General features: G+C 44.6%; 1 protein-coding gene across 1 annotated transcript in view; it reads right to left on the bottom strand.

Annotated features, from left to right (window-relative positions):
* Window positions 1-17,404, bottom strand: part of LOC121199395 (tyrosine-protein phosphatase non-receptor type 14-like) — a 32,690-nt gene that overhangs the window by 5,604 nt on the left and 9,682 nt on the right. The window contains exons 2-14 of the mRNA XM_041064039.1: window positions 16,536-16,951; window positions 13,966-14,141; window positions 6,848-6,945; window positions 6,186-6,253; window positions 5,729-5,799; window positions 5,534-5,621; window positions 5,318-5,406; window positions 5,033-5,120; window positions 4,725-4,807; window positions 4,442-4,502; window positions 3,665-3,737; window positions 2,476-2,945; window positions 1,065-2,375 (exon numbers count right to left, since the gene is read on the bottom strand). Coding sequence (XP_040919973.1) covers window positions 1,065-2,375; window positions 2,476-2,945; window positions 3,665-3,737; window positions 4,442-4,502; window positions 4,725-4,807; window positions 5,033-5,120; window positions 5,318-5,406; window positions 5,534-5,621; window positions 5,729-5,799; window positions 6,186-6,253; window positions 6,848-6,945; window positions 13,966-14,141; window positions 16,536-16,709 — 2,850 coding nt within the window. The 5' untranslated portion in view covers window positions 16,710-16,951. The remainder of the gene's footprint in view (window positions 1-1,064; window positions 2,376-2,475; window positions 2,946-3,664; window positions 3,738-4,441; window positions 4,503-4,724; window positions 4,808-5,032; window positions 5,121-5,317; window positions 5,407-5,533; window positions 5,622-5,728; window positions 5,800-6,185; window positions 6,254-6,847; window positions 6,946-13,965; window positions 14,142-16,535; window positions 16,952-17,404) is intronic.

Raw genomic sequence — 17,404 nt, 5'->3', positions numbered from 1 at the left:
TCCTCTCCAGCCTCCTATTCTTTGCAGAACACACACTCTCTCTGTCACCCTGACTCCTTTTCGGTCTACCAAACTCTGACCCACATTGCACGGTCCCTCCTTCCTCCAAGGATTACCTCTCCTAATCTCTGATGCTATTAAACCTCCAGGACAGCTCCACCCTTCCCCTCTCCAACTCCCCTTATTCCCTGTGGGACAGCCAAAACAACAGCTTGGGGGTCACCGGGGGTACCTTCTATGTATGAGATAAACCACCTGGTACGAATGAGAGATATTAGCTTGGGAGTTTTGGATGGTCGCAATTCAAAAAACGTTTTGTGGAATTTTATGAGCTCCAATCACACTATAAACAGCCGTCCACACCTGGTCAACCTTGAACAGAGAGGTTTTATCACAACCAAGCGAGGCGATTATATGATTTAATTTATACCTGGACTAATGGCGCTGTGTCAAATGTTTGCGCCTTAACAAAGAGTCGAGCTACACAAGCTACCCAAAGAATAATCTGAGGGATTTATAAGGGTATTAGCTGCATGGGGAGACTCAGAGACTAGTGCTACCCTCTCAGGTGGATTGCTGGATTACTGCTAATCAGTAGCAATGAAACTAGCAAGCAAAACAACAGACTGTAACATTTAAAACTGTACCAGGATGGAGGACAATTTTATCCAGAACAGGCTGGTGTTCTGACATTTCTGCTGAATTACTTTTACAGATCAGTTTAAATTCAGTCGGTTGGTTTATCAAAATGTATCAGAGCCCAAGCTGACATCTTCAAATTCAGTCCAAAACTCAAAGATATTCTATATAGATTACAAATATATACAATCTACAATCATCTGACTCAAAGAAAAGTAGAAAATTCTCACATTTGAAAAGTCGGACTGTAAATATTTTTGTTAAATCATTTTCTGTTGATTGACTAACTGATTAGCCAACTGATCATTTCAGCACTAATAAATAACATGTATTATTAAAAAAATATGTTGACACCGGCATAAATTAAACAATGAATTAAGGGGTGTCAAGACATAAGTAGTTGAATTACTGAATGATTATCTTACCCTTTGAGCAATTTCTCTCTCCACTATGCTGTCTTCCAAAGAGAACATCTCTGACACAGGCCTCTCTTTGACCGGCTCCTTCCTCACCCTCTCCTTCACACTGGTCAGGTCCGGTTCTGAGATGGATGGACCCAAAACTGCTCCATTCACCCCACCCTGGTCCCCTCGGGTCAGCGTCCCACCAGCACCTGCACCACAACCTCCTCCAGGCCCGCCACCACCCTGGCTCTGCCCAGTTTTGAGAGCTCGGCCCTGGGCTTGGTTTGGGTCCATTGGTCCCTGGTTGCTCTGTGGTCCTTGATTGTGGTTGTGGTGATGAGTGAGGTTGTGATTGTGGGTGTGGTTGCGGATCTGAGCATTGCTGGGAGGTCTAGGAGGACCAGGGTACTCTGGAGGTGGTTTATTGGGCAGTTTTGCCAGAGCAGCCTGGAGCTGAGCGCTGATGCTGATGTCCTCGTTGAGACCCGGGATTTGAACATCCAGCTCAGGTCTCTCCTCTTCCTCCTCCTCTTCTTCTTCACTTTCACTACTGTGTATGAGCATGGTAGCATTAGAAAGAGTCTTTTGATGCTGGTAGGCCACCGCTGCAGGTGGCGCTGCAGAAGTCTCAGGTGCTTTCTGGGCAGGCACCTGCATGGGCAACTCCTTTGGCTGCTGAGGTGGAGGCTGGGGCTGCGGCGGTTGTGACTGAGGGGCTTGGGGCTGAGGAATGGACTGAGGCTGAGGCGGCATCACATGCTCTCTGAGAGTGTTCCTCCGATGAAGCGGAGCATTCATGCCCTTCATCACCATGCCCTCCAACCCTCCTCCTCTCATGCTGCTGATCACCTCCATACTGTGTCTCTTGCCCAGAGTGGAGCGGTGCTTAGCAGCTGCAGTTAACGGTTCACTTACTTCCTGCAGGGACTGGTGCACAACAGCTGAGCTGTCCGGCTGGAAGGTCTTAACCGACAGCTGCACCATGCGGGTAACCAGCTCGGGACTGCTGCCCCCGATGCAGCGGTGACGGTGGCTGGCCAAGTCAGGGGTACTGGTGGCTGGGCGGAAGGAGCTGGAAGGGTAAGGTGGAGGAGGGCGCAGCATGTGGTTTCTCAGCATGTTGGCTGTAGCTGCGTAGCTTCCCGCATTGGTCCCCTGCTGTTTGGTATTCGCCAACTCAGGTGTGCTGACAGTGTGAGAGATGGAGCTTCCTACACCTCCTCCTCCACTGCTGCCACCGCCACCATTTACACAGGGTGAATGACATGGGCCCTGGCTGCTGGCTGGTCCTCCCTGATGAGGGCTGTGGGACACTGGCTTACTGTAGCTGATCTGCAAAGTCACGAAAAATAGAAATAAATACATATATAAAAGAAAAGAGCAAGAAGCTAAAAAACAAAAGTAGTACAATATTCAAAGAATCCAACTCCACCTGAGGCGTGTAAGGGCCAGGGCTGGGCCCCAGTCCATGATAAGGGCCCCTCTCCCTCATCTCTGGCTGGCTGTACACCAAAGCTTCAGGCTGGCGATAAGCACAGGCATTACTGATGTTCAGACTGCGCAGCGATTGGCTGTGGAGATCATGGTGAGCGGGGAGCATGCGCCGCTTCTGCCGCATGACAGCATCGTACTCAGGTGTGGGCCGGTAGGACGGAGCAATAATGGCGCTGTGACGGTGGCTAGGGATGTAGTCAGGGCGCATGAGCTCACTGCCGGGGATGCTGAGGTTGGAGGATATGGGCGAAGGCGGGACGAATGTCTGAGAATGATTGAGGGAGCTCATGCTGGGGCTGCTGTACATGCTGCCATTGGGCACAGTACCATTTCTGAAAGGGAATTCCACCGGGCAGCGGTCCAGACTGGTTTCTGACTTGTAGTAGGGGTCATCATGGAAGATGCTGTCTAAAAAGCAAAAGAGTAAGGAAGAATAAATTAATAAGGACAAAATAATAAGGACATAAGGACAGTTTTTTCTGGTTACAGTCCCAACCAACTTAGAAAAACTGTGAAAATTTTTCTCCCAGTTGTTAACCAGCATAGAACAGTACAGATTTGGAATCTTTTTCTTCCCACCATAATAAAGAGGACAGTGGTATCCATGTTATTGCTCTTTGTTTGACAAATAGAACATTCTCTCATCTCGTGTGAAACTATCTCAAGCCCACAAGCTGGCAGATACACATAATCTGTGTCCACACAAACGGAGTGTGATGCCTGAGGTCACGCTCCAGAATGATTTCACACCCACGCATAGTAGCACACCCAGAATGTTTTTCCACATGCTCTGTTTTACTGTCACGCCGACATGACTGAAGCTCTTTGGATTATAAGGCAGACTGAGTGTGTGAACAAGTCAATGAAAGAGTGAAGCACAAATGAGGTCACTGCTCTGCACCCCTAACGTTGGGCTCTAATTGGCTGGGAGACTGTTAAAATACAATTGGGCTGTGAGTCACACGCCGGATGGGAAAGACACAATTAGCTCCATTCAAATGCCTCAGTTATTATGAGGGAGACAGAAATCTTAAATCACACTGCGGCTAAAGCAGTGAGCTGGAGGGGCTGAGACTTACTCAAAATGTGTTTGTGTTTGTCTGTGTGTGTCTGTGTTTTACACGTACCTTGGGAGCTCTGTGTGTCCTGATAATGCTCTCCATACTGCATTGACTGAAAGTTACAGGACTGGGGACGTGACTGAAGGAAGAAACACATTTAATGCCACAGAGTTAAGAAGATGTAATTAATTTTTATGCCTCCAAATAAACCTTATAATGTCACAAACTTTCCTGAGCAAAAATGATTTTCAGCGAGTTTAATTTTCTTGACATGACATGGGCTGTAATGGTAAATGGTAAAACCATTTCTTCACTTTGTGTTTCTGTTTGTTTCTATTTTAACACATCTACACAACAGGTGACCGTGACTGACTCAGGCATACTCTAGGGCCGTGGAGCTGTCAACCGCCAATGCCTGTGGTTCTTCAGACAGACATCTGAGCACTCGAGTGGACTGACTGAACAGCTATTGTGCCACATTTAGCCGAGCCATTGTCTGGCCAGCAGGGAGGGGGACGCACAAATCACTGCCTTCATTGTCGCACCGGAAATCAGACCAAGCAACACCCTTGCAAACTTTCCAACAACACCCACCACACCAGCAACGCATGTTAAAACCAAGGCTCCATGGCACAATTAAGAGCTGCCCTGAGTGGGAGAGCAGGGTCAAATCTCTAACCACGTCAGTTTCTTTTTTTCCCTCCCAAATTCTCCCTCTGTCTCCTGGCTTCTGATCTCATTTATACAGGCCAGAGGCAATAATAAACAAGACTGTGTCCAACCACTGAGCAACAACCAGAGATATCAAATCATATCAAAGAGAGCAAATGCTTCTGACGGTACCAGAGAGAGGCGGTGGGGCCAGGTGGGCCTCCTCCTGATTGGTGCAGGTGAGTGAGTGGGCCTACAGAGAAAGAGAGGCATCAAGTGACAACACAGAAGATGATTCACAAACTAAAAGCACTGCGATCTCTGTATTGTTATACAATTTGTTTTAGTATTGCATTTTTTACATAACCTTCAAAAGGTTGTCGAACTCGATTGGGAAAATTAAATGACAGATAATACAGGATTTAAACGTTCTAATGGCCTTCAGCCGGTTTCTCTGTGTGGCCTTGAGACTCACTCTGCGCAGATCTTGTTTTGTTTGTAGAATTTGTGTCTGGCCGTGAAAAGACGGGCGATGTACTTGGCCATTTCCATATCCTCCTGCATGTACAAACACAGAAGGAAAAACATTGATATTTAAAGTTAACACAACAGTTGTATTTATAGGAAGAACAAGAACAAATTTGCCCCCGTTTTTATCTCTGTGCAGGGATATCTAGGAATGTGTTTGTGCGTTTTTTTTTTTTGTTGCGCTTCCCACTAGGAACCTTGAACAAAGCATGTGTGTCTGTATGTGCTGAGACCACTTTCAGACACAACACTCACCATGTGAAAAGCGATGGTGTCGTCTCTGCTTGTTATCTCCACTGTGATGGCTGACTTGTTGTGCGCTATGGTACCAATGTCCTTCCACCTGTCACACACACACACACAGCAACACACACATACACAAAAATGCACACACAAGGATTGAATTTTCCCACACAAAATGTCTGATATCTTCTTGCATATTCATTGATTTGTATTATCACTACTATCTCATGCTCACAAATGGGATCAAACTACATTTAGGCGACAACAATAGAAAGAAAATACAAAAAGGCAACTTACTTGTGGAGCATGATGGATCTGCCATTTCTGTGTTTGACAAACACACCGATGAAGGAGACACCAATGAAAATATCGTTGGTGTAGTTGTCCTGTGAAAGAAGAATGAAAATCACAAACAAACATTTAAGTCCTCTCACTATCAAAGAAACCGGCTACTCTGTAGACCTGAGTGTGTGTGTGTGTCTGTGTAGGAGGCTTGATATGTAATTTATCCACCTTAGCAGCAAAGCTCTCCTGGCCAAAACCATCCAGTTTCTCCACCTCCTTGATGTACAGCAGCTCTGCTTCAGCGGCCTGCATTCGACTGGAAAATACAGACGTACAAATATAGGTACCAGGAATGTCACTGTCTCTAAGTCATTTTCCACGTGTACACATGTTCAAACACTGAACAAATGACGCCAACGGTACCAGTGACTCTTGTGCTCCTCAGCGACTTTCTGGGTCCACTCCTCCAGCACCTCCTCTCCATTAAGCCAGTTCTGAGAGAAAAGAGAAGTAAGTAAAACATTAGGAGGCAGAACGAGATAGAAAAAGTAAGGTGTTATGTCCTAACACATCACTTACTCTCGTTCTCCAAAACCCTGTCAACTGTTTTGTAGCTCAAGTGTAATCAGGAGTGTGATAAAATAAAAACTGTCTAATAGTGTCAGTAATAAAATAGTGTCTCATTAACATAACACATTTGGTATCAACAAGATCTTTATCTCCATACACTCACATTCGTGCTCATTTTCTGACTGTCAATCAGGTACACAGAGGGAGGAGGTACACAGGTGACACAAGAATGTGTGCCTTCAGGCAACAGAAACACGCACACACACAGACACACAACTTATATTTGAACAGTGAAGGTTTGAGGACTCACCACTGGGAAGAGCACGTACTCCCTGAGGAAGTCCTGAGACAAGAACTGAGTGAAGTCTCCAAAGTCAGCTAATAAACACAAACACACACACAGACATATATATATATATTAATAATATTTTAGACAAAAAACATCAGCCCATTTTCATGGGTATGTCTCCACCAGTAGCTTAACTAGCTAATTAATCTTATTATATTGCAAATAAAACACCATCTCCATAACATGCTCAGGCTTCCAGCTAGGGCCTGTAAGTGCATCCTAAGTACTGTTCTGCTGTTTGTCGGACCAAAGGAGGTGCAGCGGAGGATTCTTGCCTCCCGACAGATAAGAGTCTTCCTGATGCTACAGAGGCTAACCTTGGCGCTAGAGATAAGCTAACTGTCTGTTTACATTCCCCCTGAGACACAGACAGCACCCAGGAACAGGACCGAGAAGATGGAGTGAGGTTTGTGTGTGTTAAGACTGATACCATAGGAACTCAAGTGGACTGGGCTCTCCCAATGGTATGCAGCCATATTAGGTAGTGAAGTCAAGATGACCTGAGAAAGTGTGAGTTTGTGCTCACTCTCTCTCTCTTGTGCTGTCTGTCTCCCTCTGGTAGATTATTCACATGAGATGTTTGTTCACGCATGTGTGTGTTTGTGTGGGTGGGTGTGTGTTACCTTGTACTGCTAGGCCTGCTAGTCTGATCCCCTGCTCTACTGAGCAGTGGAGACGTCCATCCAGCACCTCCTTCTTCACCTGCAGGTAATACTGATACCTAGACAGAAAGAAAGAAAAGAAGAAGGAAAGAAGAAAGACAGAGAGGAAGAAAAGAAAGACAGTATTAATCAGATGAGATGCTGGACAGTCTTCTTTAAGTATGACACCAGTGTTGTGTTGTTTAAATGCTCCCCAGATGATGAATCCAAGACTCTGGTCATTCCCTGATGTTTCCTCTCACAACATCATCAGGTCAAAATTGTATTTTTTCCACAACGTTGTTTTAACATCTGCACAACTTGTGATATTCCCATCAGCCTTTGCTGCACTTTGCGTTTAATGGAAAGTAGCAAATGTCAGCGTGCTAACAGGCTAAGATGGCGAACATACCTGCAAAACTTCAGCATATTCGCATTGTAATAGCGGGCATGTTAGCACACTGATGTTAACATTTATCTCTAAGCTCTGCTGTGCTTAAGTTTTGTTTTTACATATCACACTCCAATAAACAGCCTTTCTACAAGTTAAACTGTGCAAAACGTCTGACCAAGTGGGTGGTAGAACAGGCGCTCACTGGCTTACAGGAACTCACCAGAATTAGGCTGGCGGTCAATGTTATTTTTCCAACTGTCTCTGAACACCACTTATGTAAAATCGAGCTGGAAAACATGATGGATCTCAGTTCAACACATTTCTCCAAAGAAAGTAAGAAGAGCTGTGCTCACATTAGCAGCTGAAGGATTGCAAACAGCTACTGAGACAGCACAGGGAGAAGTATTCTTCTGCTTCTGGTTTGTGCAACAGAAAGTATGCGTCAAGACAGTATTGGCAACAGCATTAGCCGGTAAAAACAATGCCAGAGAAGCCTGTTGCAGAATCCAAGTGAGGAATGAGTGAATCACCTCTATTTGAAATACCAGTGACTCATTTTTGACTTGAGAGGAATGCCAAATGTATACTAGTAGAGGCTAAACAAAACGATTTTATAGGTCTGTAAATTTTCAGCTAAAAGCAAGCATGTACATGGAGCTGGCGTTAACAAGGGCTGAGCTTAATCTTAGGTAGGACCAACACCAGCTGGACAAAAGAAAAGAATTATAATTGTGAATGTGAGGCAAACTGGGACTCAGAGCCCAGTGGTTTTGGGTAGAGGTGGTTTTGCCAAGTGTAAGCTGATATGATGACACTGCTCAGACTGAGCCCACTTGCAGCCTTCACAAAATGCGGTACACGTCCCAAAACCGAGAGGCTGAAATACACCACTCTCCTTAAGTTTCTGAGCTCCTTTTGTCCACTTTTAGCCATGGTCCAGCTGGATGTTTGTCTTTTGAAGAATGGAGCGGCCACACAGGAGGAAAGAGAGAACTGTCAGGGTGACCGGGCTCAGCTGCATAAAAACTTGTGCACCGTTTCCTGTTTGTTGCCATGGTGACCACAGCCTGATTCTTTCCAGTGTGGGTTGTGAGACACCTTTCCTGACATCCACATGCACTCACACACACACAGAGTCATAAAGAGTCCCAAGTGAAGTGCATGGGACAGTCCGTGCCAGAGTACACAACCTCCTATGTGGAAACCACTGAACTATACATGCTTCGTCATTCACTCGTCTTCCTCAAAAACACACAATTTTGATGCCTCATTTTTTTTCCTCTCTTTCGATCTCTTTATTAAAGCTTGCTCTCACCTATCTTCTACTATTCTGCTCCCTTCGTGCTTTTAATTTACACTCATAGTTGCAGAGTGTCTTGCCCTGATTTATCTTCTCACATCTTTCATGTTTCATACTCTCGCACATTTTCTCCCCCTCACCCCCACTTCTTCTTCTTCCTTTCTTTTTTGAGCTCCTCTCAGCGTACTCCCGGGCCTATAATCTGACCCCGCCCTCCTCCCTCACCCTGTCATTACACCCGTTGGCTAAGTTGCCATTCCGTTCCCGTGGCAACCCTCTAATTAGCCAACCCCAACCACCGCGGCTGCAGTGGGGGGCGGGGCCTGATGCGGTCGGGAGGGGAGGAGCCTCGCGGGACACAAAACCCTTCAAATGATTGTGGACTTTGTTTTTACAAACTCTCCATGTTTTCCCAGCGCTCTCCGTATGGGGTCTGGGGAAATGTTGAGGTTAACAGTGGTTGGTTCTCTTTCTGAGGTTCAATGGTAACAACATGATGGTGTTTATACATATGTGAGGGCAGCGGCAAAGAGGCGGACGGTGAACTGTTGAAATAACTATGAACAAGTGACAGTGAAAGGCAGAAAAAAAGAAGTTTCATCGTGTGCCTCATGGGAGAGGCTAAATTACACAAAACAGCCACAAAACATTTTATAGAACAGTGGTTCCCAACTATTTTGGCTTTTCACCCTCAAAACAAACCTGTGTCTACTTGCGACCCCAGAACACAAGTTGTCTTCGCCTTCACAATAAAAGTTAGAAGAGAGTCTGAAAAACTGAACCAGATTTTGTGATTAGATGTATGTTTTTTTGTATGTATGTCAGACTTGTGTATTGATTTATTTTGCAGGATTTCCTGTATTGTATTGGCTCACTGGTGATATATTTCTCCTGATTAATTACAGTTTGACCACTTCTGATAAAGAGCTATTGGATGATAGATTGGCTGAACTTCAGGTTAGATATTACTGGTTATTGGTGAATGTGTGCAACAAGTACAAATTTAAGTTTGGTCAACTAAAATCTAAAGCCACATGGGTGTTGGAGAATGTATTCGGCTTAAGATCAACATAGACGGGAAAATGGAAAATGTTGGTGTATGAAATTATCATACCCACATATGAAATCCACATGCTGAAGTATTCTACAGGGAGAGAAACCACTCGCTTGAAGCTCATGTATCAATATTTCAAAAATAAAGACAATCCTGTCCTCAAATATGATAATATTTTGAAGCTAGCAAAGTGACAGCTATTACCTTACATTACAAACTTGTTTTTATTTTTATTTTAATTATGCGTTGTCACATAAACTACTACTCATTTAGCCTACACACAGTTGTCCACAAAGACACCCTTATAGCAGCACACACCTGGCACGTATGTCAGAATTACATCACCATGCTGTAATAACAGGTGAATGTACATACACAGACATGAGGTACAGCTTTCCTTACTCAGAGTTACTTGTGACTTGCACCATGGCAGAGTGCTCTGCTGGCACTCCAGGCAGCCACACAGGCACAAAGAGGCCTTTATATGCCCACGCATGTTCAAGCCTCGCTCAAGACATGCTGCCAGATGTCCAAGTGGCCTGGACAACAATCCTGCGAGCATATGTGCATGCATGCATGAATGTGTGCATGTGTGTATACATATGTTTCAGCCCCTCCTCCATCCCTGCCATCTCTGCAGTGGTATGACCCTGACCACCCCATCAGCCCCGGGATGGGTCCAGACGGCTTGTGTGGGAGGCAGGAGGATTTCACTTTGAAATGTGTTGAATCAGCAAGGGGCAACAACAGAGTACAGCTGTGTGTGTGTGTGTGTGTGTGTGTGTGTGTGTGTGTGTGTGTGTGTGTGTGTGTGTGTGTGTGTGTTAGTGATAAATAGCAGAACAAAGCTAGGATTTCAAGGCTGTTGGTGCTGTTAGCCTTAGGGGCTGTTGAGGCCAGCTGGCCTCGCTCTGGTCAACAGCTCTCTGTTTACGGTAGGTTCCTCACTTTCTCTCTCTTGGCCACTTTGCCCTTCCTTCATATCAGTGAGACAGAAGGAACAGAAAGTTTCAACCACACACACACACACACTGTACTTCACCTTCTGCAAGATGCATGTGTGGTAAAATGGGTAAAATCCAAAGAGGTGATTTCCAGAGAGAAAAAAAAAAAAACAAAGAGGCAGAACAGGATATCTGGTAACAAGTGAGGAGGTAAATAGGAGGTAGTCTGGGATTAGCACAAGAAGCAGTTCAGGGGTCAATCACTGTGCAGCTGACTCTGGACGGCACACACTCAGCTACACATACACAACAAGCAGCCATTCTGTCTCAAGACAAATAAATTGAGTTTGTCACCCACAACAAAACACTTTCATTATAACCGCTACTCTGAGTAAGGCATTACTCTGATTTATATGTTTACGTGGGCGGTCTAAAGGAAAATTCTGGCTAAAAATGTCTCCTTCTGATTATGTTGCAATGCCAAAGAGTTCCCTCCATAATTAAACTTCAAGTTTGACCTTATGCTGCCATATCCTTGTGACCATCTTGGTATGAACATTTCCAAGTCTTAGCTTTTACATAAACACTGTGGAGAATGTAAAAAGGTCTCATCCCAGAGAAAAACACATTCCTTGATTCCAGCTTAAGTGTTTAGTAAATTTATTGATCGACAGGAAGTTAATCGCCTTGTGTTGCTTAAAGTTTAGGAAGATTGTATGTAGCTTCAAGAACGTCTGAAAATAAAGAAATGCAGAAAACAGTGAAATATCTTAGACATACATCAATGTATGAGCAGCATTTATGTATTTAGGTGCCGACAGACACAGAGATTTGAAACCCCCCCGGCTCTGGGTAATTTTCACAGCTGCATGCAGGGAGGAAGAGAGGGAAGGAGAAACAGATGAATGGATGGACGGGAAGAGAGGGAGATCCAGTATCAGGTTACACATCGGTCAAACACTGAACTTCAAAAGACCCGGCCACATTATAAAACTCACATTACTTTCACAGTAAATCTCATTTACTCAGAAGAGACAGACTTAACTGTCTTTCTGGTTTCTGGAAATAGGGTTTGAATGCATTTGCTTCTAAAACCTATTACCTAATAGAATGTCTTTTTTTTCTTTTCAGATTATATAATGTTTGTTAATTAAATAGAAAAAAACAGAAATAATATAACTCCTATGCAGTCAAAATAGATTCAACTGGATAAATAAGATTTACTGTATAAAAAACACTGAGCAATGTTGAAATGCATTAAATCTATAACATATTTAACTACATACATTCTGAGGTAAGTAACAGGGCAGGATGTAACATAACAATAAAAGTTACTTTACTCAACATGGGCTTTGTGAAACCAAACGACAAAGTCCCAAAAACCGAATCCACTCACTCCCACTCTGTTTTTACAGACAAGCATAAACAGACTTTTCTGTGCGGACATATAAATATGTATACATTCCAGTAAAAACACATGCGGGCAGCGAGCTCAAACCACATAAATAACAAGGTACAAACCCAAAGCAAAGTCTTGCTGCCAAACTTTTTACTTTCTCTGTCCCCACTTGTCTTCCTCTTTGCCGCTGTCATTCCTTCTTCAAATCCTGCCCTTCACCCCCTTCATCAGACCAGGTGTGTAGAAAAAACAATGACAAAGATCCGTTTCATTGGATCTGACCCAAATCAACCTTAAGTCAATAAATTTTAAGAAGGGGGTTGTCCATGTTCTTTTCTACAGAGAGCATTAGAGCATTTTAAAGATATTTGGATTTAGTAAAACCCTTCATTACCTAACACATTGGTAACAAAAATGTTTTGAACTTCATCAAACAAGTTGTGAAAATTGTTTTCAACCTGATGCAGAGAGAAAAAGCAAAGGGGCTTTCAGAAAAGCTTGCCTCGGGGAGCGTGTATGTTCTTACAATGTGGTGTATTGTGACTAACTCTTCTGACAGGGCTGCAGCTGGCTTGTGAGAGGATTCTTTGGGGAGTGTGCGAGGTGTGTGAAGTGAGCGAGTGTAAGTGAGTGCGTATGTGTGTGTGTGTGTTTTGTAAACCAGACATCCCCCACCCCCTTTACCCCCAGCACTTTTGCTGGGAGGAATGTGTGGTCCGCCTCCTACGCTGGACGGCTGTGCCAACATTCCTGACTAACATAAGAAGAGAAAGAGGGAGAGAAAAAGAAAAGGAGGATGAGGGGACGGGGAGGAAGAGAGTGAAAATGTGGGACTAGAGTGATGTGGAGATCTGCTCTTGATAAAAAGGAGTAGGAGTGACACTATGTACAGGGATTGTAAGAGAAAGAGAGGGGGCTTGAGAAAAAGAGGCAACCATTGTTCCCTAAATTGCCCTTAAGGCCCCATCATAACCCCTTCAACCCCATAACCCCCATACACACATACACACACACACACACACACACACACATACACACACACACACACACCATAAAAGCCCGCAGGGGATTCCTGGAATACCATCCCTTTACCAGAGCAGATCCTGGCTTCGGCATAACAAACCTGCAGACACACACTCTGTAGTCCCTCTCCAGCCAGTCACTGATATTATTTTCAGTGTGAGCACAAAAATAACACATCTGGTCATGCATCTCAAAAATACTGAGGAAATTCAACAGCATAAATAGTTAACACACACCCACACACACACACACCTTAAAACACACAACCCTGCATCAAACGTCAAGCTGTGACCTGCAGTCGACCTTTCCCACATCCAGTGAGGCAGAAACCGCAAATTCACCAGCTCAGTGCGAGGCAGACCTGCAGAATGTGACTCTGTGTGAGTGTGTGTGTTTGTATGAGGATGAGAAGGAATCTGAGATAGCAGACTGTCCACCACACACTGACCCCTGGATGCCCTTTTCGCAGATAGCTAATGTGCCCATTCACACTCTTTCTCACACATGCTCACGGACATGTAAGTATACGGACACTCGCAGTGGTATTAGGACAGAGAACCTGCTGATGATGATGTAAAAGTGCGTGTTACGTATACAGTAACACTGGTACCATGGCAAACAGTACGGCACCGATAAGATATTGTTTTGTTTACTCGCACACTACTCATCACACACCTGAAACCTCCTATACTTGTACACAAGGTGTTGACTGTGTTTAAGGAGCCAAAGGAAAATTTCCACCTCCATGGGCAGTAAAGGCATTTTCTGTTTTATTCTGTGACACGATTTTAACGACTTCTGGTGTGAGTCACATGGAAGTACAGGCAATGATTTGCAATATGCAGGTATCTGACACACTACAAGTGAAATGAGAAAGCACTAATGGTAAGTGTCAGCCATTGTGGCTCTAATACACAGTAACAGCCTGAGGCACACCTGCTATGATGACTTTTTGGTTTTGCTAGGGCTGTCTGGAGATTCTTTACCTTGTGGCCTCTTGCTCCAGCCGGGAAACACTGGGCACGTAGAACATGACTCCAAAGAAGAGCAGAGGCTCATTGCCAAACTTGTCCAGCTGCTTCTTGAGGGGTTTTTCCAGCTCTACCCAGCGGTGTGCCGGGGCCTGGGTCTTTCCATGGAACCACAGCCCGAAGAAATGGGTCTGGAAGCAGGGAGAGAGAGATGGAGGAAGGGTCAGTGTGGTGCACAAGGTCAAGGATGAGTTATGTAAGCATGACGGAGTGAGAAATACACAGGCAGGAGAAATTAACAGGAATAAAACAGGGGAAACGGCAGTAAAGCTTTGGGATTTGAAATCCGATGGAGAGAAGTGGGTTCAGGAGAAAAGGGGAATGAGTTGAGAAATTGACTGAGAACAAGTGATGCAAACAGTGAGGAGATTAATCGCAGATGATATACAACAAGCACATCTGATCAAATCTTTGACGTCAGCAGCATAACTCTATTAAATATAAATAAGACCAGAATCATTACCAGTAAGATTATCCTGGGAGAAAAGAAATAGGCAGTGATCCTATCTCACTCTATCAAAATGTAAACCAAGTGTCTTGCCTGTTATTTCATCTGGGGATTTGACATACTAAGTGGAAATGCAACACAATTCAGCCGAATGGACAGAGAAAGACGCGATATGATCGAGCTATTCAAATTTAGAACTCCTCAGGAAATGGTTTGTGTAAAACATGCTGTATTCATTACAAAACGAGATCGAATAGTTCAGCAGAGGAGCTGTAAACAGTTTACAGTCCAAGAACCATGCGATTATTCCAACTTTGACTGAGAACAGAAAGATTTGCTTGGGATGTTATCTTGAAATTTCATGTTTCTGATCAGCTAATGTCCTTGAGGCGTACTGAAGCCTGTAAACACGGATCTGTGGCAGGTGTCAACATGCTATGATCTGTAACGTGGGATAATTTCCTGTCACATTAATAATTACATATTTCAATCAAATCAAAACAAACACCATGTAAGCTGTCAACAGTGAGTTACGAAACATGGTGCTGCTACTGTTTGTGATCTGTGTGTAAGTATTAATTTCAAATGGAGTTAGTGAAACGAGCCCCTGACCTCCATCAGAGTTTGTCTTCTAAATAAAGATCTCACTCTGTTAAAAAAAAAAATTTAATTTACACAGTACAGATGGCTAACTGTAATTTAGAAAAGTACAGTGATGTTTAATTGGCTTTGCATAATGTTTAATTGATTTTGTGTGTGTGTGTGTGCGTGTGTGCGTGTGTGTCACTGGTATTAAGAAGAGGTAAGAGGTAAGCACACCTGTTTCGTCTGTGTGGTTTGACTCTACTGTAATGAAAGTCGTAAAGCTGCAAGCCACAGCTGCAAGGACAGGCACAAACACATATGCATACATTCTTCTTCACAGGCAAACAGACACAGACACACACTCGGGGCCTCAGGTACAGTAATAAAGATGAAAACAACAAATTCAGATGGACTCACACACACAAACACATAAAGAGTGGTGAGACAGCTTGCGTGCACGGGGCAGGCGGCGGCCGAAGCCGAGGCGTCACACCCCCTTATTTATAACATCACTGACACCTGGCAAATACCACAACACTATGTGAGTACGCACAACTACACCGCCCCTCTCTCTCACTTTGTAAGCAGCCCCAGCAGGTGCAGACACACACTTGAGCACATGTATTCATCAAAGACAATCAATCTTCAGCCAGACACACACATTCTTCCTCTGATGTGTGAACAAACTACCTTTCACACACAAAACAGCTCCACATACAAACAAGAAACCCCACAAATATGCACATTTAGTTTATGTTAAAAGTAATGACAGACAGCAAAGGACAGAGGGTTAGAGGAAAGAGGAGAGATATTATCAATTATAAAAGAAAAATAAGAAAATTCCCTCCCTGGTGTCTATTTGTGTGAGTACAGTGCAAGGCAGTGGTTTAACCTCAATGAAAGAAAACAGGAAACGCAGAGAAAGATGGTGAACAGAAGACGAGAGCGAGAGAAAACACAGACTGAATGGACAGGAGGGGTGGAGTGGGACGGGGGGATGAGCAATATCTCTTTCTTCTGGAGTCAAAAGAGGACAGAGGTAGCCACGCTTCGTTAGAGACAGACAAGGACCCTGCAGGAGAGAGACACGAGAGGGCAGGGAGACACAAACACAGGGCGAGGGGACAGACACGTGGCGATCTCACACACACACACATACATTAACACTAAGAATGTTCTTCTTGGTGTTAATGTCTAATCATAGTTATGTACTGAGGATGACAACAGTTGATATTTCATGTCACCCTAATGTCATTTAGACCTTAAGCACAGACACTGAGGCGTCATGTTGGCCAACCACGTAAATAAAACATCCCTGGTTCGAATCTGATCAGGGACCTTCAGATATCACCCCTCCCTTAAAAAAAGTATTGTACAGATAACTTCTACTTTGGTCAGTGAGAATGCTCCTGACAGATATTTCCAAAAAGCCAAATGTCATGTGGCATATTGTCAAATACTAGCATGTACCACTGTCACATAATAAACTCACCTCCCGTAACTCCAGCCTTTGGGCCACCGCCTCCAGACATTCCTGTCCCGTACTCTCCACTGACAGAGTGCATTCAATCACATTGCTGTCCAGCAGGCGAATCCGTGTCACAAAGTAGTTCTTGCTCAGGACGTTGTATCGCCGCGTGCGCCGCAGCTTCAGCCGGAAGGGCATGGCTGGCCGGAAGTCACGGCAGGGTCACGCCTGAGTCAAAAGGTCAAAAGTCACTTGGGAGCAAGCAAGCGGAGAGAGAGGGGTGGGCAGGCTCTATGACCTGGCCGCTGCCCTCCTCACTCTCGCACGACGCCAGCCACACCACCGGGCGGAGAGATGCACCCTGGCAAGGCGCTGGCCCATTCCCAAAGATGCCCGGAGAGGAGGAGGAGGACGATGAGGTGAAGGAGGAAGAATGGGTGCTATAAGGGAACAAGATGAAAAGGATTAGTTCGTAACATAGAACTCTTCTACATCCACAAAGCTATCTGTAGATAAAGCTTGATTCTCTTCAATCTTTCCTTTCACATTTGAGGCCCACAGGAATGTAAAAACTACATGGTGCGCTAATCAGAAAACATTCTTCTTATCAAACCCTCCCACATCATAATTCCCTGTATTATCATCCTTCCTACCTCCCATAAACAAGGAGAAACAGAAAACAGACGGGGCCAGCAGAATCACAAGCGATAGCCGCAGTAGTGGTGCTACTGCGTTAGCAGAGGCAGGAATGGCACGGTAGCAGACAGCTTTATCCTATAGTTATGGCAGCTGCACTCACTCCAGCCCCATGAGGCCCAGCGTCGGGCAAAGCTGGGAGACAGAGGCAGAGATGTAAGGCTACGGATGAATAGACATCAAACAGCGGAGCGCAG

Source organism: Toxotes jaculatrix, chromosome 19 (assembly GCF_017976425.1).
Source record: "Toxotes jaculatrix isolate fToxJac2 chromosome 19, fToxJac2.pri, whole genome shotgun sequence".
Classification (NCBI taxonomy): domain Eukaryota; kingdom Metazoa; phylum Chordata; class Actinopteri; family Toxotidae; genus Toxotes; species Toxotes jaculatrix.
This window is presented reverse-complemented; position numbering and strand designations above follow the sequence as displayed.